At 50.5% G+C, this 22,257-nt stretch overlaps 1 protein-coding gene across 1 annotated transcript; it reads right to left on the minus strand.

Moving 5' to 3' along the window:
• Window positions 1–521: 521 nt before the first annotated feature.
• Window positions 522–14,754, minus strand: FXR2 (FMR1 autosomal homolog 2). The gene is made up of 17 exons (XM_036066347.2): window positions 14,310–14,754; window positions 8,708–8,760; window positions 8,259–8,352; window positions 7,585–7,656; window positions 7,340–7,488; window positions 6,984–7,077; window positions 6,376–6,492; window positions 4,097–4,267; window positions 3,856–3,934; window positions 3,434–3,543; window positions 3,094–3,180; window positions 2,573–2,795; window positions 2,226–2,423; window positions 1,936–2,136; window positions 1,745–1,840; window positions 1,504–1,604; window positions 522–1,217 (listed from the first exon to the last, which is right to left on the minus strand). The coding sequence occupies exons 1-17, from the start codon at window positions 14,388–14,390 to the stop codon at window positions 1,122–1,124; spliced, it is 2,022 nt and encodes a 673-aa protein (XP_035922240.1). The 5' UTR covers window positions 14,391–14,754; the 3' UTR covers window positions 522–1,121.
• Between the last annotated feature and the right edge of the window lie 7,503 nt (window positions 14,755–22,257).

Genomic DNA, 22,257 nt, shown 5'->3' on the forward strand with positions numbered 1-22,257 from the left:
CCCCCAGGGCCCAGCGGTCAGCAGTGTGGGTGCCTGAGAAGCGGCCTGGACCCAGCGCAGAGAGCCAGCAGCAGCGAGGGCCGGACGCCTAAGTCTCAGAGGCTGTCTCCAGGGAGCCCGGCTCCCCATTCAGCCCCAGGCCCGGCCCAAGCCCCAGGCCTCGGGTAATCGGATTAGGCGGCCGGCCTTGCCTCTCAGCTCTGAGCAGGAACGGCTCCGGCCCGGGGCAGCCCTACCTAGCCCGCGGTGACTCAGGGGAGAGGAGGGGCCCCGCTCCCTCTACCGGCACACCTGGGGGAGGGGAGAAGCAGCAAGCCACAGGCCACAGGCCACTGGCCTCCGGACTAGAAAGGGACCTGGACCGGGGGGAACAGAGGAATGCCAGGAATTCCCAGAAGTGGACAATCTCTGGAACACCAGAGAAGCCAGGTGGGGAGAAACAGGAAACAAGGCCTGGACAGGTCAATCCTAGAGAAACTGCTGGACCCAACTGCGGACAAGGAAGGTGCAGGAACCACAGAGCCATTTGGATTTTTTTATTCTCTTTTTAAATACTGTACAGTGAAAAATAAATACGCCTTCTCATCCACCAGACAAGGTTGGTCCCCCCCTCCCCCAGGGGACCTTGTCACCCCCCTTCATACACACCCCTGGTTCTACTCCAAAACCTTCCCCATGCCTCCCACCCACGTATACCCTTACTATCCCCGTCTTCCACAGTGATGAGGCCCCAGAAATGGGGGGTACAGGATGGGAGGAGGGATAGCAGGGGAGCCCCCCTGAACTGTCAAATCCGGGTGGGTCAAGGAGCACCCCGCACCAGCAGGCGGAGAATGGGGGTGTTCAGAGAGATCGGGGCATTAGAGGATAAAGGCACATCCAGTCTGATGGGGAAGGAGAGAGGCTCCCTCACCCTGGGGAAGGGTGGACAAGAGGGGGGGGTATGACCCTGTTACACACCCCTCCACTAGCTCCTGGAGGTTGAGGGGGGACCCAAGCTGCTGTGCCACCCCCCTCCCCCCTAGATAAGAGCAGCTCCAGCGCAGGTCAGTCGGGCCTGGGAGGGCCATGGTGTTGGGCAGCAAGCGAGATGGAGAAGGGAGGGATGCAGGCTGGAGGTTTTATGAAACCCCGTTCACCAAACTACCCAACTCCAAGGGGGCGGAGAGCTCCCCATTCTCTGAGGGGCCCTTAGGAAGCTTGCTGACAGAGTCGCCCTGAGGGGAAGTGGGGAAAAACGGGAGAGGAAGGAAGGAAGCCGGTCAGCAGAGATCCAGGTAATGCCATCCCCCCGCCATCCTAGTGCTCCTGGCGGCTGACCTGCCGCTCTAGGGGCTCTTACAGGCACCCGGAAAGTCCGAACCAAACTTCCCTGTCCTAGCCAAACCTTCTCTATTCCACACGCAGCCTAAACTCCATCGGACACAGGCTTCTCTGCGAATTCCCTGCGCCCCCCGGCCCTGGAGGAAACGCGGTGGGGTAAACGACACCCCGCCTGCCTACCTTCTGTCCTGGAAGAGAGTCCTCTGAGGCTTTAGTGCGTTCCAGGGGGGGCCGCTGGCGGCTCTGCGACTCGGCTCGGGAGATATAGTCCGCCACGGTCACTGCGCGAGGCAGAGGACCGAGAGTTTCAGAAGGAAGCGGGTATCCAGCTCCTGGACACCCACCGAGCCCCAACCCCCACCAAAAGGCACCCCGTTCTCTCAACTCTGGGGAAGGATGCCGGCACCCAGTGTTCGCTGACCTGGCTGACGGTCTCCACTGATGGAACCATCCGTCCGGTTCCCACGGTTACGGCGGCGGCGGCTCCGGTTCCGACGCTGGGGTCTTGACTCATCTTCTGCGGGGCACAGAAGACCCAAGTGGTGCATCTAATGCCCCGTACCTCAGTTCCTGCCCAGCTCTCCCTTCTCAGGCCCCAGGCACAGCCCTTACCCAGACCATTCTCTGTCATGCTGGGCCCATCAGATTCCAGGCCTCCATCCATGACAGTCCGGTCCTCATCCGTGCGGCGGCGGCGGGAGCGGCGGCGCCTGGCACTTGCTGGGGGGGGTTCCCCAGGCTCTGAGTCAACTGGGGGCTCTGGTTCAGATGTGTCCAGTAGGCTGTAGGGATTGCTGTCTGGATCTTTCAGCACTGGTCAGAAGAAGAGAAGGTGGTTATCGGGCGTCCATCATCCTTCCTTTTGGCCTGCATCCACAAACCCAGCCGTCTGATACTGGTACCTGAGCTGATAGATGAAGCGTTGTATCTCGTGGTGGGCCGGGGGGCAGGTGGGGGTCCCCTACCCCGGCCCCCAATCGGCCGCCTCCGGCTTTCTTCCCCCCGGGTTGGGGGATCCCGGTCACCTGGCCCAGCTCGGTTGGGCTCCTCCCTCTTCTCTGACTCGGTCTCAGAAGCTGTGGATGGGTCCGAGCTGGGGCCTGAAGGACACGGTGGGCTTCAATCCGGGTCAGCACCCCACCCCAGGATCCATCCCCCAGCCAGTCCCACCTTCAATGTGGGTGTCACCCTTTCCTCGAGATTCCACCCAGGCCTGTGCCTCTCCCCACAAGGCCCACGGTCATCTTACCATAGGCGGGACCGCCTGTCCTCCGGCCCCGGCCGCGGCCCCCGTAGCTGCCCCCGTAGGTTCGCGTAGCGTGGAGGGAGGACGAGGAGCTCTCGTCCGTGGTGTATCCGGCCTTGTCGCTGCCACCGCTGCCCCGCCCACTCCCGGGAGGGCGGAAGCCCAGCCCAATCTGCCGAAGCTGCTCATCAATCTGCAGCCTCTCTAAGCGGAGCTGCTCCACCTCCTGGTCGGGCAGAAGATGGAGAGAGGTACCGAAGGAGTGACGAGATCCACAAACACTCCTCCCTCACTCGTGCTTCTTAGCCCTGACCACCCCTAGCGACCTAAACTCTCAGGAACGGGAGAAAGACACTGGCTAAACGAGGAACATTACGGGATCCAACCCCACAGCCCCAAATCTCCACTCCGTGGTTTCCGTTCTCCTCAAACTGGGCACCACTGCTCCTAACTTCATCCGCCAGCAGCCTCGGCCTCCTTGCTACACCCACACCCTTCCGCTCCCCGGCTTCCGGCCTGGGTACCTGCAGGTAGGAGAGATGGTATTCCAGCAGGGCCTGGGCGTTGCTAATACTCTCCCGGGTACCCACGAATATGAAAGGAACCATCCCCTGCAGAGCAGAGAGGACGGCGCAGTTAGCGGGAGAGTCAAGGCAAGTACCAACTCCACCCTGCCTCCTGTGGAAGCTCACCCAGCGGGATCATTCTGGGCTCTGCATTACTAGGGGGACTCAGAAGTTCCCATCCCCCACCCCCCAGGAACCCCCATCCTCCGCCCTCTAGAAATCCCAGCCCCCAGAGAAGAACAAGAGAACAATGCCATCTGCTTCTGGAAACCAGTCTCTAGATGCAGCTGCCCCATACCTCCTCCCTGGGGTTCTTCTTGTCATTATCACCTTCTACTCGAACCCTCACCACACCAGATTTATCCACAATCTCCTGGATCACTTTCCCGTTCTTTCCAATCACTTTGCCTGAATGGGTAAAGGAAGAATTAGGCTTTTTTTTTTTTAAGAGTAAAAACAGGTAAGATAAACAGTCTTCCAGCTCCTATATATGGATTCTGTTTAATTATTCTCTTGCTTCTAAGTTTCTCGTGAGTTCTCAGAACAAAATACTACAATCCAGAGAAATCTGTTCTTCCATTTTTGTCACTCTTCTGACAGACTGCTCTGTCTTCATGAAATTGGAAGTCCCCGGGAGGCTGCCGAGCCCAGAACAGCTTTAGGGGATCTCACACCTGGCCCCCCCATACTCTCTCCTATGCGTACACACCCGCAACTCACCAACAAGGTTCCTGGGCACTTGCACGGAGTCCTCCGAAAACTCAAGGTAGCTCCGGGCCTGTCGGCATGCCTCAGGAGTCTATGAGGAGAGGAGGGGGGTTGTTACTCAGACCCTGATCCTCCTGCTTCTCTCTGCCTTTGGGAAAGTGTGCTGCCACCAAAAGTCAGGGAGGGACGCCCACCGAACACTCGCCTCGCTCTACCCCCAAGGGACCTAAAACCACAGCTGTCTTTCGCTGACCTCCCCATAGATGCGGAAAGTGCAGGTCTCTTCACCCAACTCGATGGCCGTCACCCCGGGTACTTTCCGGGCCTGCTGGATGTTGGCACCGTGAGTCCCAATGGCCAGTCCCATCAGGTCTTCTCGCACGGTGAACTCCTCCTGAAAGGCGGCTGCCAACTGCTTACTTGTCTGAAAGGAAAAGGCACAGTGGGGTTTGTGGTGGTGGAACCCCAGACACCTGTCCCAGGTACCTGACACTGCAGGACTTCAAGGAGAGAAACATGTGTGAAAACAAGCCAGAACCACCCTGGATCCGACCACGGGGACCTGTACAGAGAATTCAGGAAACTTTCCGTCCACCCCTACCTGGCAAACACCAATGGCTTGGCGGGGAGGGGAAGCACGTGAGGGCAGAGTTTGGGCTGGAGCCACCACAGTTCTGGATGTGGTTCTAACACTATCTGGTTATGTGATCCTAAACACAACACACTCTCAGGGTCTCTATTCTGTCATCTGCTGAACGATTACACCGGACTTACCCCGCCCCCAAACTCTCAGGAGATTAAATAAGGTTATATTAATGATTAAATAAGGATTAAATAAGGTGTGAAAAACCCTTTCACAAAATAAATGCAAAAGTAAGGAACTATGATTACCTTAACCAAACTAGTATCAGCTCCCAAAATAATGAACAGAAAGCAAGGGGCTGAGAAAAGCATAAAAGGAGCCCATTATGGAACAACACACTGCCACTTCATTTCTCGGCCAGGCCTTAGATAGCTGGGCACAAGGGCAGGAAGACGGGGAAGGTTCTGGAAGAGGGAGTCCTAGGTAGAAGCACCAAACAGGAGAGCTATCTGAAAGGGGACATTCCCGATTCCAGTCCACTACTCCTACTTACAAGACAGAAGGGACTATATTACGGCAAGCGCTTACATGAGGCAAGAAGAAAAAGCAGACAAAAAGGGACTACACTGGGTGTTCAAAATAACTGAGGGAGGGAGGGAGGATGCACAATGATTTACAAACATCCTCTAGAGAAGTTTGCCAAGGGCTGAATTTCTTAAACTGCCTGATGGGTACAAGGGTACTACCTGTTTTGTTATCCTTTTCCTTTACACAGGCAATATCTCAAAGTAATTTAAAAAAAATAGGAAAAAAAAAAAGAACAAGCTCTCTCAAAAACAGACTTTGCACATACGGCTAACTTAGCTATCTGCACGTTTTAAGAGATTTTATTTATTTGAGAGAACGAGAGGGCAGAGGGAGCGTGCACGAGAAGGAAGGACAGAGACTCTTGAGCAGGCTCTGCGCTGAGCATGGAGTATGACTCGGGGCTCGATCTCACGACCCTGAGATCAGGACCTAAGCCAAAACCAAGAGTCAGATGCTCAGCCGACTGAGCCCCCCAGGCGCCCCAGATCTGGCACTCTTCACCACACTGATCAATAAACCAGGGCCTAGGAGAGCTGAAATCTAGCTTCGGCCACCAGGGAATCTGCTCATTGGGAACCGGAGCAGACATACTTCATACCATCTCGGGGTAAGGGTGAATTTTTAACTGCCGGTGCCCTGAGTAGTGGCATCCCTGGAGAAGTGAAAGATCACCATGCTCCACAATTTGCACAGGCTCAGAGAAGAGCCTCCCCAAAAGTTCTCTTGATAAATGGAAATGGATGGACGCACACACACCCTACTTGTGTAGAACGGTATGACACCTAAGAAAAGGGAATCTGACCACCTTAAGACATCAGAACTCAAAAAGACCTCGTAGAAATATTCTAGTCTAACTACTTCGTTCTCACAGACAGAGATAAAGCTCAGTGAAACCAAATGCTCTGCCGAAGGTCAGTATTTGACAAAGCGAGACTTGGGATTTCAAGTCCAGTGGTCTTTCCAGCGTACAAATGGTTCTCAAATATACCCTGCAAAGCAGTTTGATTCTCAGAGGTGATCTGGGGGAGGCCAGTGGAGGTCAGGGCCACACCCGCCTCTTCCACTTTTAGACAGAGCTGCTCTGATTGATCTGTTTTAGGCATCGTGCTTTCAAGTAAAATTTCACTTGATCAAAGGGTCCCATGGTTAAGAAAAAAATTGGAAAACAACTGTACTATTATAACATGATGGAGCTCTGCCATCTGGAGGAGTCTGGGATAAAATAGCAGACCCAGGTTTAATGGCCCAGAAAGACCTTAGTCTTTCTGTTCTGTAAACACAAGAGCATGGGTGGAGGATGGGACGGGAAGGGGGGATGACAACAATACCATTCAGCAGCAAAAAGTAGAGCCCAAATTTACCTCTAGGTGCTTGGTAGCTTCTTCATTGCGGGACATGAGTAGCAGTTTGGTGCGCAGGCTTCGGAAATGCATGTCACCCAGCAGGGATGCCCGCTTCACAGGAGCTTCTGTGGTCGACTGGGAAGAAACCAATGGAAAAGTCATTAAAACGGACTTTGAATACACACTGGGGAAGAGCCAGGAGCTGGGAATCAGGATACCTGAGTCTTTGGAAAAGGATAGGAGTTAAGAAATGAAGCGAGAGGAAGAAAATCATCATCAGTCTCACAAGGGCCTACCACCTGGGCAACTGAGGGACGTGATTTTAGGCAGCTGACAGAGGTGAGAACTGTACAGTCTATTTTCTGAGAGTCCAAATACACAAGGGAGGGTCCAGCCCAGACTGTGATATGATGGCCAGGCTAAAAAAAATAAATTAAGGTCAGACATGAGGGAAGACTAAGGAAACGTGGGGCTACCTGGGCCCACAGGGGTTAGGAGCCATAAAAAGCCTTCTTTGACAAATAAATAGAAGCACATCTGAGCTCCTTCCTTTCTGCAAAGGAGTTCAAAAGGGAGAAGGAAAAATCGCTGCAGGGGTTTGGGTGCAAGTCAGGCAGGTAACTCACCAGAATGAAGAGCTCACTATTTGTGATGTTGAGAAAGATGCAGTTCGCTCCCAATGCTTTCTTGAACTCTTTATGGACGTTTTCGTTGGAGCAGCTGCCGAGAAAGAGAAGAGTGCTCAGTGGGCACAGTGTAGCGGGCAAAGGTTCGGGGGAGAGACAGGGACCACAAAAATGAGAAAAGAGGAAGGACTGCAGTGAGAGAACAGGGATGAATAAAGCGAGGAACTGGGAGCCAGAAGGGCTCTGGAAGCCCAAGGGAACCGGAGGGAAGACTGACAGTAGGAGTGGGGCCTGGGAGAAGAAGGGCAGATAGGAGGACTGTCAAGGGGGCCCCCACCCCAACATCCCTAACTCACGCCTCTCTCAGATCCTCAGGCACAGCCATGGTAACCTTGAAGAAGCTGCCTTTGGTTGCCAGGGGATTGGGATTCACTGGCCGGAGCCGTTCCAGGGTCACAATCTCGTTGTAAGTGGCATCGCAGGCGGCGTATTCGATGACATAGAACTGGCAGAAAGAGAGAAGGGAAGAAACAAGTGTGGATGACCGGAGCGTCTGCCTCCCCGCTTTCATTGACTAGGACGTGTGCCTCCCATCACTCACATCTCCCTTCATCATCCGCACCCGGGCCAGCCACCAGCCACAAGGTTCCTGCTCGTTGGCTCGAGAATATACCTGAAGGTGAAAATAAAAGAGATACTGAGGACCACCAAAAACATCAGACCAGAACAGGCATTCAGACACTTGGGAGGCACATTACATAGAAACAAAGAAAACTCAAGGAAGGAGTGGATTAAAAACCAGAGGGTGGGGGCGCCTGGGTGGCTCAGTCGTTAAGCGTCTGCCTTCGGCTCAGGTCATGATCCCAGGGTCCTATGATCGAGCCCCGCATCGGGCTCCCTGCTCCGCGGGAAGCCTGCTTCTCCCTCTCCCACTACTCCTGCTTGTGTTCCCTCTCTCACTGTGTCTGTCTGTCAAATAAATAAATAAAATCTTAAAAAACAAAAACAAAACCAGAGGGTGCTGTCACCATAAACAGAGAGAAAGTGACTCCCCTAAAACTGGGAAGCTCCCTGGAGTTTGATCCCAACAGCGACAGACAGGGAACCAGTGCATTTCTCTCTTCCACAGCCTACCAGGCTGGGCACAGTAGCTTAGCGCGGGGAGGAAGGAGACTGAACAAACCGGCGAGGAGCCTAGGGTACTAGTATCAGGGCAAGGGAGACGCAATCCTGGGCAAAGTGACATTTAGAAAGGGTGGAGCCCGTGGCCCTTACCTCCACCTCGTCCCCTTCTGTGATCTCTTTATTATAGTCAGCTGGAGGTGGTAGCCGGACATCCCCAAAAGGAATCTGCCTCTCACTCTGCCAGCTGCCAAGGGAAACAGTGACATGAAAGCTATTCGGGCTAACGTGGTTGTCCATTTCTTCAGGAAGGGGTTACTGCCTCTGCCGGGCAACTTCCACCTTCCCTGGTGATTAGAGGCTAAATCCCAGGCCCTGCTCCAGAGCAGTGTCTTCTCTCTTGCTAGAATCTAATACTAGGTCAAAAGTCCCCCACCCTCACCAAATTTCAGCCCGTTCCTCTCCTGGGATCCACCTAAGTTGACCACCCAAAGCTCTGGCTCTCCCCACCTATTACATGCCTCATAGGACTCAGCCGCCCCCTCTTCTCCACCCCCCTTCTAGGATCTAGTATGCTGGATTCTCTATTCCCAAGGTCTTACTTGTTTTCAAAGTAGATGGTAACAGAGTCTTCATGGACATCCTTCACAAAGCCCTAGAATGGATTGTAGAACCAAGTAAGAAAAAAAAAAAGAAAAAGAAAGAAAAAAAGAAAATGACAATTTACCACCATCAAGGGAACAGAGACAGAGACCATTACCTCGAGTTTTAGACTGGGACACAAGCAATCTAAAATAGGGCCAGAAAAACCTGTGCTGGGGAAAAGACATGAACGTTGAGGTAGAGACAAAGGAAATGATATTGACATGGAAAGAGAAGTGGCAAAATCTAGAACTAAGATGAGACAAATTCAACAGAAGGGGGAAACATCACCTGCACGAGAACAGCCTGGAAACTGATGGGTCTACTAAGGCTCCCACAGGGGCCTCCCTGTCTGTCAGCCTCCCGTTATGCTGAGCAACTTGCCAGAGTTCAATTAAAATACCAACCACATTCAGCAAGGCTAAGAATATCCCATGAGACAGTGTGAGGCTGTCCTGGGACACCTAGAGGACATCAGGATCCGCCAAGAGAGAGAAGGGTCTAGCTCCCCAACCACAGCAAGAGGCCTGAGCAAACTTGGGCCCTTCATGCCTGGGTCCTAGATGAATACTCAGAACACTGATGAGGTTCAAAACGATGACCACAATTTACAGAAGGAAAAATCAGGACTTCAGAGATGTGAGATTTCTTAATGCTGGACTTATGACACACTACTATGAATCTGAAAAAGACAAAAAGACGCCCAAATTGAGATGACGATGTGGGAGAGAACAGGGATGACTGAACAGCTCATCCACTTCCTACTGTCTGTGTCCCCACTGAAGAAGCCAAAGCTATGTGCTCAATCCTATGCTCCCAATTTTTCCACCTTCTCTAATTTTCACATACTCAAAATTAGGGATTGCTAATTCTGAAAGTCCAGTTTATCGATTTGTTCTTTTATAACTGAGCTTTTGGTTTCCTATCTAAGAAATCTTTGCCTAATCCAACACCACAAAGCTTTCTCCTATTTCTTCTACAAGTTTCATAGTTTTTATTTTACACTTAGATCTATGATCTGCTTTAAGTTTTGTATATGGTGCAAGATATGATCAAAGCTCGTTTTTTACCCACGGATAGCCAGCTTGAACACCATTTGTTGAAAAGACTACCCTTTCTCTACTGAACTGCCTTTTCACTTTTGTCAAATTCAGGAAGTACAAATTAATGTATTACTGACAGAAAGCAGATAGGTGGTCGACAGAACTTTTGGGAGTGATGGAAAGATCTTAATTGTGGTGATGGTATGACATGTATCTACAGGGATATGTAAACGGGTATCTACGTCAAAAACCTATCAAACTATACTTTGAATGCATGTACTTCATTGTTTATATCTCAATAAAGCTGTTAACAAAAAACGAGGGATTGGGGCACTTGGGTGGCTCCACTGGTTGAGTGTCTGACTCTTGGTTTCGGCTCAGGTCATGGTCTTGGGGTCGTGGGGAGCCGGGTGTTGGGCTCCGCGCTCAGCGGGGAGTCTGCAGGGAGTCTGCTTGGGATTCTCTCTCTCTGCCTTCCCCCCTCAATTAAATAAATCTTTAAAATAAAAAAAGTAGGTGTTCCAAAAGGCTAACACACAAGAACCATTTTTGAGCCCTGCAGCGAGGCACAGCAGCTGAGCGTAGGAGAGAAAACACGACAAACGCACACCTGTGTCATTCCCACCTCAACGAACTGGTCACACGTAAATTTACCATACTGCTATCTCCTCACGGTGGGAAAATCTAAACCCAAATTTTACTCTTGGTACCAGCTGGCCATCTGCTCTTCTTTCAGAATCAGATCTTGTTCTGCCAGCTCACGACCCAGAGCTTTACTACAGCCCAAGGTGTCCTCCTGGCACCTGGCCCCCTCCTCCTCCTCCGTGCTTTCCTTTCCTCGGCCATTCCCCAGGTTTCCTCCACTCTTCGTTCAGATGCACCTGTACGCTGCCCACTACTCTGCACTTTTGCTCCTCACTATTTGCCCCAGTCCTTCTTCCTTTTTGGGTTCTTCTCTTAGCTCCTCATTGAGCGTCCTCCTCCTGCCTCCCATAACCGCGAACATGGCATCCCTCTCCTCTTGTTTTCTCCCTTTATGAGGGTCTGTTTGGATTTCTAGAAACATTTCAACCAGCTTCTTCTGCTGACTTTATCCAATTCTTTCCCCAAAATGTCTATCTCCAAACTTGAAAAATAGTTTGAGAGTTAGCTTTTCTCAAAACATCTCAGGGATGAGATAAAAGGAGTGGAGGAGTTAGAAGAGAATCACTTGTCTGCCTCCTTTGTGAAGAGATTCCCACTCCCAGGTAAACTCCTTCACAAAGGACATGTCCGGGGCTCTAATCCGATTCTCCCCCAACATGTTAGGGTTGGCCCTCAGGCAGAGGTAGCACTACCACCCCGTTTTCTCCAGCTACCGTGATCCAGCCCCAAAGCAGAAATGCAGAGCTCAGAATGGAGTTTTCCCTCACATTACTCAGTTCAACCATACGCCACACGCTCTTACACTTCTAGGGTCTTTTTCCTTCCCATATTCTGCAGCACAAGCTTTCTCCTCAACTTCGTATTCCAGTCCAGTCTCTGCTCCTTAACTTCACCCACATCACCCATATTTTTCCTCCAGAGACACCAGTGGTAGAAAGTGAGCTCCTAGTTCTGCTCAGTCCATGCTCATTAAGGAGAGAAGCAGGTGAGGGCAGGAGCAGGTGAGTCAATCTCTAGAAAGCCAACCAGATCCAAAGAATGACTCAATTCAGTGGCTGTGGCATATCCTGGCTTTGGCTTACAGGGCCTAGGACCAGAGAGAGGGAGAGCGGCCCAAGGTTTCTAGATACTCAGGTTCCTTAAATTATTAGATATGAAATTAGTCCCCACCTCCGCCCTATCTTCTAATCCTGGGATCTCAAAAGAAAGGAGGGAGTTCTAGGAGAAAAGCAGGAGGGGTCTGGGTAAAAACCACAGGTCGAAGCTGAGGATGCGATATTCCTCAAGACAGGAATGGGAATGTGGATATCCACTTAAGGTCCGGAAAGTTGGATGATTGTGCCCTGAAAGGTGAACAGATATTTCATTTGGGAGAGTACGACTTAAAGAGTAAGATACATCTAGGTACCAGCAGGACAGGAAGAGTCGGTGGGATAGCTGCAGGATAACAGAGACCCCAGATCTGCCATGTGCAGTGCTATCGTGGAAGAAAATGAACAACAGGACCCAATTCTGAGAGAGGAGAAAGGGGCCTTCCCAAATTTATATTCTAGAAGCAATGTAAACATTCCTTGACCCACACCAAAGTTTGCTGAGTCATGAATACTAAATCAGTAGCAAGGTCAGAATGGTAAGTATCTACATGGCACTAAAAGTTGAAGAAAGATTAGTCTGAATTTAGGGATTTATTGTTGTTTTCAAATGAGCCATGAGGCAGAAAATGCTAACGTGCCCAGAACACAAAATCCACATCACCTGGCTTTCAGCTCAACTCCAAACTCTACTTTCTGAGCATCCTGTCCCTAATTCACCCAAGTCTGTCACTGCCATAGCCCACAGGGGAAAAGGGAAAGATTCTGAGAGAGATTCTGTGTCGGACATGTATATGTGGAAAGGAAGACATCTCCCTTCCCATCCGTCCCACACAGTTAATCTGAACTGGATACCGATCTTTCCCGGCTATGCTTAGTGCCTATGCTTCCTAGAACAAAAGCAAACATCATATCTCAATCTCAAACTCAATTTAAGAATCGCTTTTCTTGGAACCTAGAGGTGAGGGGTGGGACACACCCAGATGAAGGACAAGATACTGGGGGGAAATGAGGCCAAAATCTTATGAAGAAGGGTATTTCAACGGAGATAACCCAAGTTTGAGGAAAAAGGATACAAGAGACAAACGTACTCTATCAGAATCAGAAAGGAATTAGAGACTTTAGCCAAAGAAAACAAATGCTACGGAGGCAGGCTAGAAGAAAAAGTCTTCTGAGTTAGAAAAGTATGCAGAAAAGATGACAGAAGAGATCAGTCGGGAGCTTCCTTCAGACTCGGAATAAGGTGGTTCCCGGAGGGCACACAAGTTTTAGGATAAAAAGCTGAAGACTTAGGTTGACAGGACAAGTTAAGATAAAGGGACAAGGGTGGCCACAGGCACTGAAGAGAAAGAAATCTGGTGAGCGAAGCAAGGCAGAAACCAACAGGCTTTTAGGGTGGGTAAAAAAAATCACTACACTCAACTTACCAGCTGGAGCCAGGGCAGAAACCTTCCACTACAAGGGCAAAGACGAGACCCTTCCCGTTACAGGACTTCACGGGAAAAGAGTTGGAGAAAGTCATTTCCAAGGGCATGAAGGCGGAGAGATCTTCTACAGGAGAAAAGGCCCAAAAGAAGCGAAAGAAAGGGGGCTCTTCTCCTCCCATGGGGTAAGAAGGCATCTGCTCTGGCTCCTCAGGGGAAAATGAAGGCAGACGGAAATCAGGAAAGTCTCTGCCACAATTCCAGGCATGAAGTCCAAAGAGGTTCAAGAATAACAAAGAAAAATTCCTGAGAGGCAAGAGGGGTCTCCCTCTGGCTTCACCCCAAAGGGAAAACAGTGTCCCAGATAATGGATTCGCAAGGTGGTAGGAGAAGGAGCTCTGTGGACCCAAATCCTGGGCAAGGGAAGAGCTGAGGTGAACGAGCACCCTTAAAGACAAACCCCCTTCTTCAAAAAAAAGGCCATCAGGTTCCCAGACGGAGGGAGCCGGCCAGAAGTGTTCTAGAAGTGGCAATCCTTCACGAGACCTCATGGGATCCCCCCACTTGGAGATTAGGAACGGGAGGCTTACCAGGCTCCCGAGGAAGAACCTACAGGAACGATCTAAAGACAGCTGAGGTCAAAGCGATACAAAAAGGAGCGCAGCCCGCAGAATGGTCGACCGGCTGGCCTTGGGATGAGGGGTGCGGTGCGAGCCTGGGGGAAAGATGCCACCTTACGGCTGCGAGGCAGCTCGCCTGCTTACAGCCCGGAGTTGCTGAGGTCAAAGATAGCAGATGTCATAAATGGATTCTGACCGTTTCTCCTTGGGTTGGGAGCAGAGATGCAGCACGAAAGTGGGGTGAGGCTTCCGGAGCAGAGGCCTCTCCGAGGAAGATAAAAGGATCTAATATGGGACGGCCTTCCCGAGGGGATAATAGGGAAGAATAAAGAGAATTCTCCATGTGCTTGGACCGTGGCGGGGGGACGTGATTAGGGTCTAAGGTATGTCTTCCGCGGGGAGAACGAGAAAAGTCAACGAGAAGCTGGGAAAATGGGGTCTCCCCGCGGGGGGAGGAGGCGGGGGGAGGCGGGCGCCGATCCGAGCACAATAATGCCCCGATGTTCGTTCTCTCCGAGGCGGGGGAGGGGGCTGAGAGCAGGTGTAACCAGGAGGCGCCGAAGGCACGAGGAAGGGGCTTCACTCGCAGAGCTCCCCCGGGGGGACGCGGGCGGGAGCGTGGCTCTAGGGCTCGGAGGGCCGGGACTCGGCTCGAGCAGCACGGGCCCGCCCCGCTGCCCCCTCCCCGGCGGGGGGAGGGGGCCGCACGCGGGTGTCCCCGGCCGACGCACCGCCTCACCTTGTAGAAGGCCCCGTTGGAGCCGCGCACCTCGACGGGCAGTCCCGGCTCCACGTCCCCCCCGGAGGCCAGGCCGCCCATGGCGCCGCCGCCGCCGCCTCCGACTGCCCCGGCGGCGGCTGCAGCGGCGCTCTGAGTCCGGGCCGGGCCAGGCCCCCGGCGTCTCCCCGGGGGAGGAGCCGGAGGGGGAGCCGCGGGGGGCGGGAGCCGGGCCGGCCCCACCGCGGCCCTGCCACAGCCGACGAGCAGGGGGCCGGGGCCGGGCCGCTCCCCGTCCGCCGCCGCCGCCTTGGTCTCCGCCACCGTGAGGGAAACGGCCGCCGCCGCCGCTGCCTTCGTCACCTCAGCTTCCGCCTGCCGCCGCCCCCGCTGCTGCCTCAGTCCCGGGACCCGCTGCTGCCGCTGCCTCTCCACGGCCTCCACCTCCCCCTGCCGCCGCCGCCGCCTACTGCGCAGGCGCACCGGGCACCCGCCCGCCGCGCGCGGGGCCCCGAGGGCCACGGCGCAGGCGTCAAGGCTGGCGACCCAGCTCGCGCTCGCCAGCACATCAGGGCTTCCACACTCCCTTTCGCTCTCGCGCGCCCCCTCCTGGTCGCTTGCTCGCGCTTGCGCAGAACGAGATGGCTCTCTTTCTTCGCCACCCCCCCACTCCACCGCCCACATCTCTTCCTTTCCCCGCCCCACAACACTGAGAGCTAACCAATCGTGCGGAGGGAGGGGCCGAGCCCACTCAGTCGGATTGGATTTCTGCTGCTCCTGGTCAGGCCACACCCACTTCCCCGCCGTGAGCGTCCCGGGGCTGGGGCAACTTAGGGATGGGCATGCGCCTGGATGACTGCTTGGTCACTTTCCCCACCTTTGTCTTTCTCGGTGCGCACGCTCCAAAGAGAAAAAAAAAAAAAAAAAAAGCCTGGCGCGCACGCGCGGGGCTTAATCGTCCACATGCGTGTATCGACTCTTACGAGCGTCCGTAACTCCGGCTGTAGATTTTACAGCCGCGTTCTTGCTGATCGTGCATACAATGAAAGGTTAAAGGGTAATTTCAAGGCAGTACCAAAAGGCAAAGGCAACATAGATTAGCACAAGATTTGATATCCAAATGCTGAGGAAATTCGAAATAGGAAAAAATGTTGTGGAGTAAGGGTAGTAGAGGGAAAACTTCGGATTCCTGAACTAAGATAAGAAATTGAGTTGTAGAGATGAATATATAGTAGCACAGAAATTAGAATCGTGTTGTGCCTTTAATCATTTAGCAAGTATTTATTTCGCCCTCACTGTGTTCCAATCACTGTGTGCTAAGCGTTAGGGATGCAAAGACAAGATACAGTCCCCCAAACAAGGATTTTATAATGCATCGGGAAGGGACAAACAAGTTTAAACCAACTCAGAAATAAGTGCATAGGGTTCGACTGAAGATGTGATAGAGATAGGGACTAGATATAGAGGGAATCCCAAGGAGACAATGGTCAGCTGTTCTTCAGAGCGACCTGGGAAGGCTTGAGGAGGTGACCGCTCGAACTGGGATGTGAGGCCTTTGCTAGAGGAAACCTGCGGTGAGAGTATTCTTGAGCTACCAGGAACACAGTGATGCTGAGCAGCAGAAAGAGCATGTCCTCTGGGGAACCATGACTAATTTGAATAGCATTTGGCTTGAAGTAGGCAGCTGCCGGAGGGTAGCCTGTGAGGGACTTGTAAATCAGATTAAGGAGAAGGGCTTTTACTTTATGAATGCTGAAGAGGCACTGAAAAGTTTTAAGCAGGAGTGTCCTGTGATAAGATTTGCATTCTATGACTGTGGAGAATGGATTAAAGAGTAAGGGTGGTCCCAAGGTGTCAGACGGGTGAAGAACCATTGCAGGTAAGAAAGATGCTGATGACCTCCTTGGATGAGGGCTGTGGACAACAGAGGTACAAGTAGATTGGAGCCTGTGAAATTTGCAGTAGAATCAACAAGAATTGGTGATGAGGGTGGAGTGGGGTGGGCTCAGGAGCCAGTGAAGAGGTGGAAGGACCCCCAGACAACTCTCAGATTTGTACTTAGGGTCACTGAGTGAATGGTGCTGCCAATCATGGGAGAAAGAACTCAGGAGACAAAGTTTTGGATGATACGTTGATGACTTTGAGTTTGGTTTTGCTCTGAGTTTAAGGGTCCACCATCCAGGTAGACATCCCTTGTTGTCAACAAACTTCTCTTTCAACTTAAATATAATTTCTTTAGCATTCCACTAAGCCTATACTAGGTTAGGCCTTCCACCTCACACTGCCAAAGCATCCTATGCTCCTTTGTGGTACTCATCATGGCTGTACTATTAATAATTTATTAATAATTTGTCCAGCGTCTGTCTTCTGCCATCTAGGAGGTCAGAGACTGGGTTCCATGTCTGTTTGTGCCCACCGTTGTATACCCTAGCACAGTTCCCAGCATGGCAAATATTAACTGAAACTCAGGTCAATGGACACACAGGTACGGGGTCCAGGAAAGGTCTTGGCTAGGGAGGTGGATGTAGGAATCATTAGTATATTAGTCATAGTTAAAGCTAAAAGACAAAAATAAATCTCTAAAGAGAAGTGTAGACTGAGGAATGAATTGGTCCTTGATGGAACTCTCAACTACAGCAGTATTTAAAGGGCTGGCAAAAGGGTCGCCTGGGTGGCTCAGTCGGTTAAGCGTCTGTCTTTTGCTCGGGTCGTGATCCCAGGGTCCTGGGATCCAGTGGGATCGAGTTCTGCGTGGGGCTCCTTGCTCAGCGGGGAGACTGCTTCTCCCTCTGCCTGTCACTCCCCCTGCTTGTGCCCTCTTTCTTTCTGACAAATAAATAAATAAAATCTTAAAATAAATAAAGGGCTGGCAAAAGAAGAGGTTCCGTGGGGCGCCTGGGTGGCTCAGTTCATTAAGCATCTGCCTTCAGCTCAGGTCATGATCCTGGGGTCCTGGGATTGAGCCCTGAGTCCTCTGCCCCTCCCCCCCATTCATGCGCACTCTCTCTCTCTCTCAAAGAAATAAAATCTTTAAAAAAAAAAAAAAAAAGAAGAGGTGCCTTCCAGAGTGTCCGAGTACCAGTAAGTAGGGAGACAGAGACAGTAAAGATGGTAAAGAGCCAGCAGCGATTCTGACAAGGAGAGGGAGAGAGAGTTTGAGCAACTAAGAGGAACAGATTATCAAGAGTGCGGGCTGTGAGACTGAAGAGTTTGGGTTTGGACTCTTAAGCAAGAGGAGTGACTGAATTTTATTTTAGAAATGGCACCCTCACGAACTACCAAGCCTCTGACACCAACAATCCTCTCAGGTTTAACTTTTGTTCCTCCGCTGTAGTCATGGTCCATCCAGGCAAAAGACGGGAGTGGGAAAAGGGGGAACAGCGTTTCAGACAGGGGAATGGCTTGTGCGGGAGGCCCAGAGGGGGAGAATACAGCGCATCTGAGGTACTGAAAAGAGTCTAACCTGGTGAGAACCAACTGGACAGGAAGCACATAGCTGGAAGGGTTGGGCCAGAGCTTGGAGGGACTGGAACATGTTTAGAAGTTTGGACTTTCTGCTGAGAGCAGGGGAAGCCATTGCAGGATTTTCCACCAACTTGCCTTTTAGCAAGATTACTCTGGCTGGACTACGAAGGATGTGTCAACAGACAAGGCCCAGCTTGTCTTCGGACTTCTAAATACATAGAGATTGGGAGGAAGACAGAAAATTGGATAGGTTGATGGAAGAATGTTAGTTACTGAAAATGGGGACTACGTGAAAATTTACATACTGAATGTTGACACTTGCCCCAGACTTCTTCACCCAGCTCTAAGAATATGGACAGCCAGGCTGATGCCCTCCAAGTGGGGGTCTGGAAGAATCTTCCAAGAAATATGATCAGATGAGCAAAAAGACCTAAAGATACTAGCGTTAGGGGTTCCTCAAGGAAATGGCCTAGTGGATCGCCCTGTGGTGAAGTCCACAGATAACATGCCTCCCCACCTACCACACACACACACACACACACACACACACACACAGTTTCCGATCGTACCTTAGAGTCCCAATCTTAATTATGAGTACACAACTGAGGACTACCTGACATTTGAGGAAAGCCTCTAAAATGAAACACAGAGCTGCAACACCCCCCCCCAAAAAAACCAGAGAAAAAATAGTTTAGAAGAAATAAAAACTGTGCAAGGAGAAAAGCATTTTTTAAAAAACTGTCAGGGGTGGGGTGCTTGGGCGGCTCCATTGGTTAAGCAACCGACTCTTGATTTTGGCTCAGGTCATGATCTCAGGGTCCTGGAATGGAACCCCACGTAGGGCTCCCTGCTCAGTGGGGAGTCTGCTTCTCCCTCTCCCTCTGCCCCTCCTCCCTGCTTGTTCTCTCTCTCTCTCTCTCAAATACATAAAATCTTAAAAAAAAGAGCTCTTAGAAATTAAAGACATGAAATCAGAAATAAAAATTCAATAGAAGGGTTGGAAAATAAAATTAATCTCCCAGAAAGTTGAGCAAAAAATGAAGGAGATAGGAAATAAGGAAAGAAAATACAAGAAAATTAAACGTCTGGCCCATGGGATTAAACATCTGAGAAACAAAAGTTCCAGAAAGAAATAACAGAAATATGGAGGGGAAGAAATAGTCCAAAAAATAACAATTTATTATTTATTTTATTTTTAAAATTTGTATTCTTTTTTTTTTTTTTAAGATTTTATTTATCTATCCGAGAGAGAGAGCACAAGCAGGGGGAGTGGCAGGCAGAGGGAGAGGGAGAAGCAGGCTGCCTGCTGAGCAGGGAGCCCAATGCAGGGCTCAATCCCAGGACCCGGAGATCATGGCCTGCGCCGAAGGCAGATGCTTAAGCGACTGAGCCACCCAGGTACCCCCAAAAATAAGAATTGAAAAAATGTTTTTCTAGGGGCACCTGGGTGGCTCGGTTGGTTAAATAAACATCCCACTCTTGATTTCAGCTCATGTCATGATCTCAGGGTCGTGAGATCGAGCCCGGAGTCGGGCTCTGTGCTGGGTGTGAAGCCTGCTGAAGAATCTCTTTCTGCCCCTGCCCCCCAACCCCAGCTTGCACACTCACACATGTGCCCACAAGCGCTCTCTATCAAAAAAAAAAGAAAAAGGGGTGTGTGTGGGCTCAGTCAGTTAAGCATCTAACTTGGGCTGAGGTCATGATCTCAGGGTTCTGGGATCAAGCCCTGTGTGGGGCTCCCTGATCAGGGGGAAGCCTGCTTCTCCCTCTCCCACTCCCCCTGCTTGTGTTCCCTCTCGCTGTGTCTCTGTCAAATAAATAAATAAAATCTTTAAAAATAATAAATAAAAAAATGTTTTTCTAGAACTGAAGATGAGCTTCTAGGTTGCAAAGACCCAGACCCACTGGGTTCCCACTAAAACTTTCCATGTAAGATTTCAGAAGGCTAGGACAAAGAGAAGATCCTAAAAGTTGTGGTTGGGCAAAGAGAGAAAGAAAATGAAAATAGGCTTCATACACACTTTATTTTCCAGAATAAGAAACATTTCAGGCTTCTTTTTTTTTTTTTTAATTTTTTTTTTTTAAGATTTTATTTATTTATTTGAGAGAGAGAATGAGAGACAGAGAGCACGAGAGGGACGAGGGTCAGAGGGAGAAGCAGACCCCCCGCTGAGCAGGGAGCCCGATGTGGGACTCGATCCCGGGACTCCAGGATCATGACCTGAGCCGAAGGCAGTCGCTTAACCAACTGAGCCACCCAGGCGCCCAAATTTCAGGCTTCTTTTTTTTTTTTTTTAAAATATTTTATTTGACAGAAACACAGCGAGAGAGGGAACACAAGTAGGGGAGAGGGAGAAGCAGGCTTCCCGCTGAGCAGGGCGCCTCATGTGGGGCTCGATCCCAGGACCCCGGGATCATGACCTGGGCTGAAGGCAGACGCTTAACGACTGAGCCACCCGGGCGCCCCAAATTTCAGGCTTCTTAACAGCAACACCAGAAGCTTGAAGACAATGGAGAAATGCCCTCAAAATTCTTAGCGCAAATTATTTCCAACGTAGTATTTGATACCCAACCACAATGTCAGTTGAGCGTAAGAGTAGAACAGAGACATTTTCAGACTTAGAAGGTCCCAACATTTTTTTTTTTAATTTTTATTTAAGTAATCTCTACACCCAACGTGGGGCTTGAACTCACAACCCCAAAACCCTGAGATCAAGGGTCACATGACTTTCCACTGAGCCAGCCAGGTGCCCCAAGGTCCCAACAAAATTATCTCCCAAGTACTCTTTCTTAAGAAGCTCCAATCAAAATAAACTGAAAAAGATAAAGAGATAGGTTGGAGATAGGTTGCAGGAAATAGGAGATCAATCCAAGAGAGGCAAAGGGAATCCCAAGATGGGTGTGGAGAGAGACCCAGCAGTGCAGTCTGAAGACCAGCCTCTCTGTGCTGGAGTAGGTCTAAAGGCTCTGCGAGAAAATTCTCAAATAGAAGAGATAAAATTCCTTACGTGTTTGTATATCCTTAGAACACATTAACACAACTAAAGGAGAATTTTGGGATAAATTAGAGTACACAGAAAACGAAGCAAACAAACATAAAGAACAATGCAAGTACTGATTTCAGAAAAAACATAAATGGTAACAAAAATTTAACTATCCACATGGCGGGGCACCTGGGTGGCTCAGTCCCTTTTTTTTTTTTTAAAGATTTTATTTATTTATTTGACAGAGAGAGACACAGCAAGAGAGGGAACACAAGCAGGGGGAGTGGAAGAGGGAGAAGCAGGCTTCCTGCCGAGCAGGGAGCCCGATGTGGGGCTCGATCCCAGGACCCTGGGACCATGGCCTGAGCCGAAGGCAGACGCTTAACAACTGAGCCACCCATGCTCAGTCCTTTAAGCATCCAACTCTTGATTCCAGCTTAGGTCATGATCTCAGCTCAGGCTCTGTGCTCAGCATGGAGTCGGCTTGAGATTCTCTCTCTCCCTCTCCCTCTGCCCCTCCCCCTGCTCACCCTCTCTCACTCTCTCTCTCTCTAAAATAAATAAATAATATCTTTTCTTAAAAGATATTATTTATTTGAGAGAGAGAGAGAATGAGAGAGAGCATGAGAGGGAGGAGGGCCAGAGGGAGAAGCAGACTCCCCGCTGAGCAGGGAGCCCGATGCGGGACAGGATCCCAGGACTCCAGGATCATGACCTGAGCCAAAGGCAGTCGTTTAACCAACTGAGCCACCCAGGCGCCCCAAATAAATAAAATCTTAAAAAAACAAAAAACAAAAAACTATCCATACGGCACAACTGTAAAGAGCATTTGCATTATCATAATAGCGTAAACACTAAACAGATCCAACCAGAATTATGATATATTGGAAGTGTGGATTGATGGGAAATGGGGGTGGGGGGATGGTGGGGGTGGACAAGAGAGTTAGCAGTGGGAAGTCAATTGCTGGAACAGAAGCATCAAGAAGTAGCAACACTTGCATGCTATTTTTAGTTTGAGATACACAGATGAATCCAAGACAAAACATAGTAACGCAATTTAAACACTCAATTGAAAGTGCTCGTCTCTGAAAAACTGAGGGAGTTGGAATGCTACTATTTTTTCTATCAGCCTTATAGAAGTATTTGACTGTTTATATAAAATAATGTATATCGATGATAAAAAAGTACTGATAACCTCAGGGAAGGGGGCATCTACAGGAGGAGGTCAGTTAAGAGACTACGGCCGTTTTCAAAGATGCTAGAGGAAGGGGACATAGGGATGTGGACGGATTTGAGAGATGTTTTAATTATGCTTTCTCTCTGCTCCCTTTATTTTTTTTTTAAGATTTTATTTTTATTTATTTATTTTTTTAAAGATTTTATTTATGTATTTGACAGAGAGAGACACAGCGAGAGAGGGAACATAAACAGGGGGAGTGGGAGAGGGAGAAGCAGGCTTCCCGCCGAGCAGGGATCCCGATGTGGGGCTCGATCCCAGGACCCTGGGATCATGACCTGAG

This window comes from Halichoerus grypus, chromosome 2, assembly GCF_964656455.1.
Source record: "Halichoerus grypus chromosome 2, mHalGry1.hap1.1, whole genome shotgun sequence".
In the NCBI taxonomy this organism is placed as follows: domain Eukaryota; kingdom Metazoa; phylum Chordata; class Mammalia; order Carnivora; family Phocidae; genus Halichoerus; species Halichoerus grypus.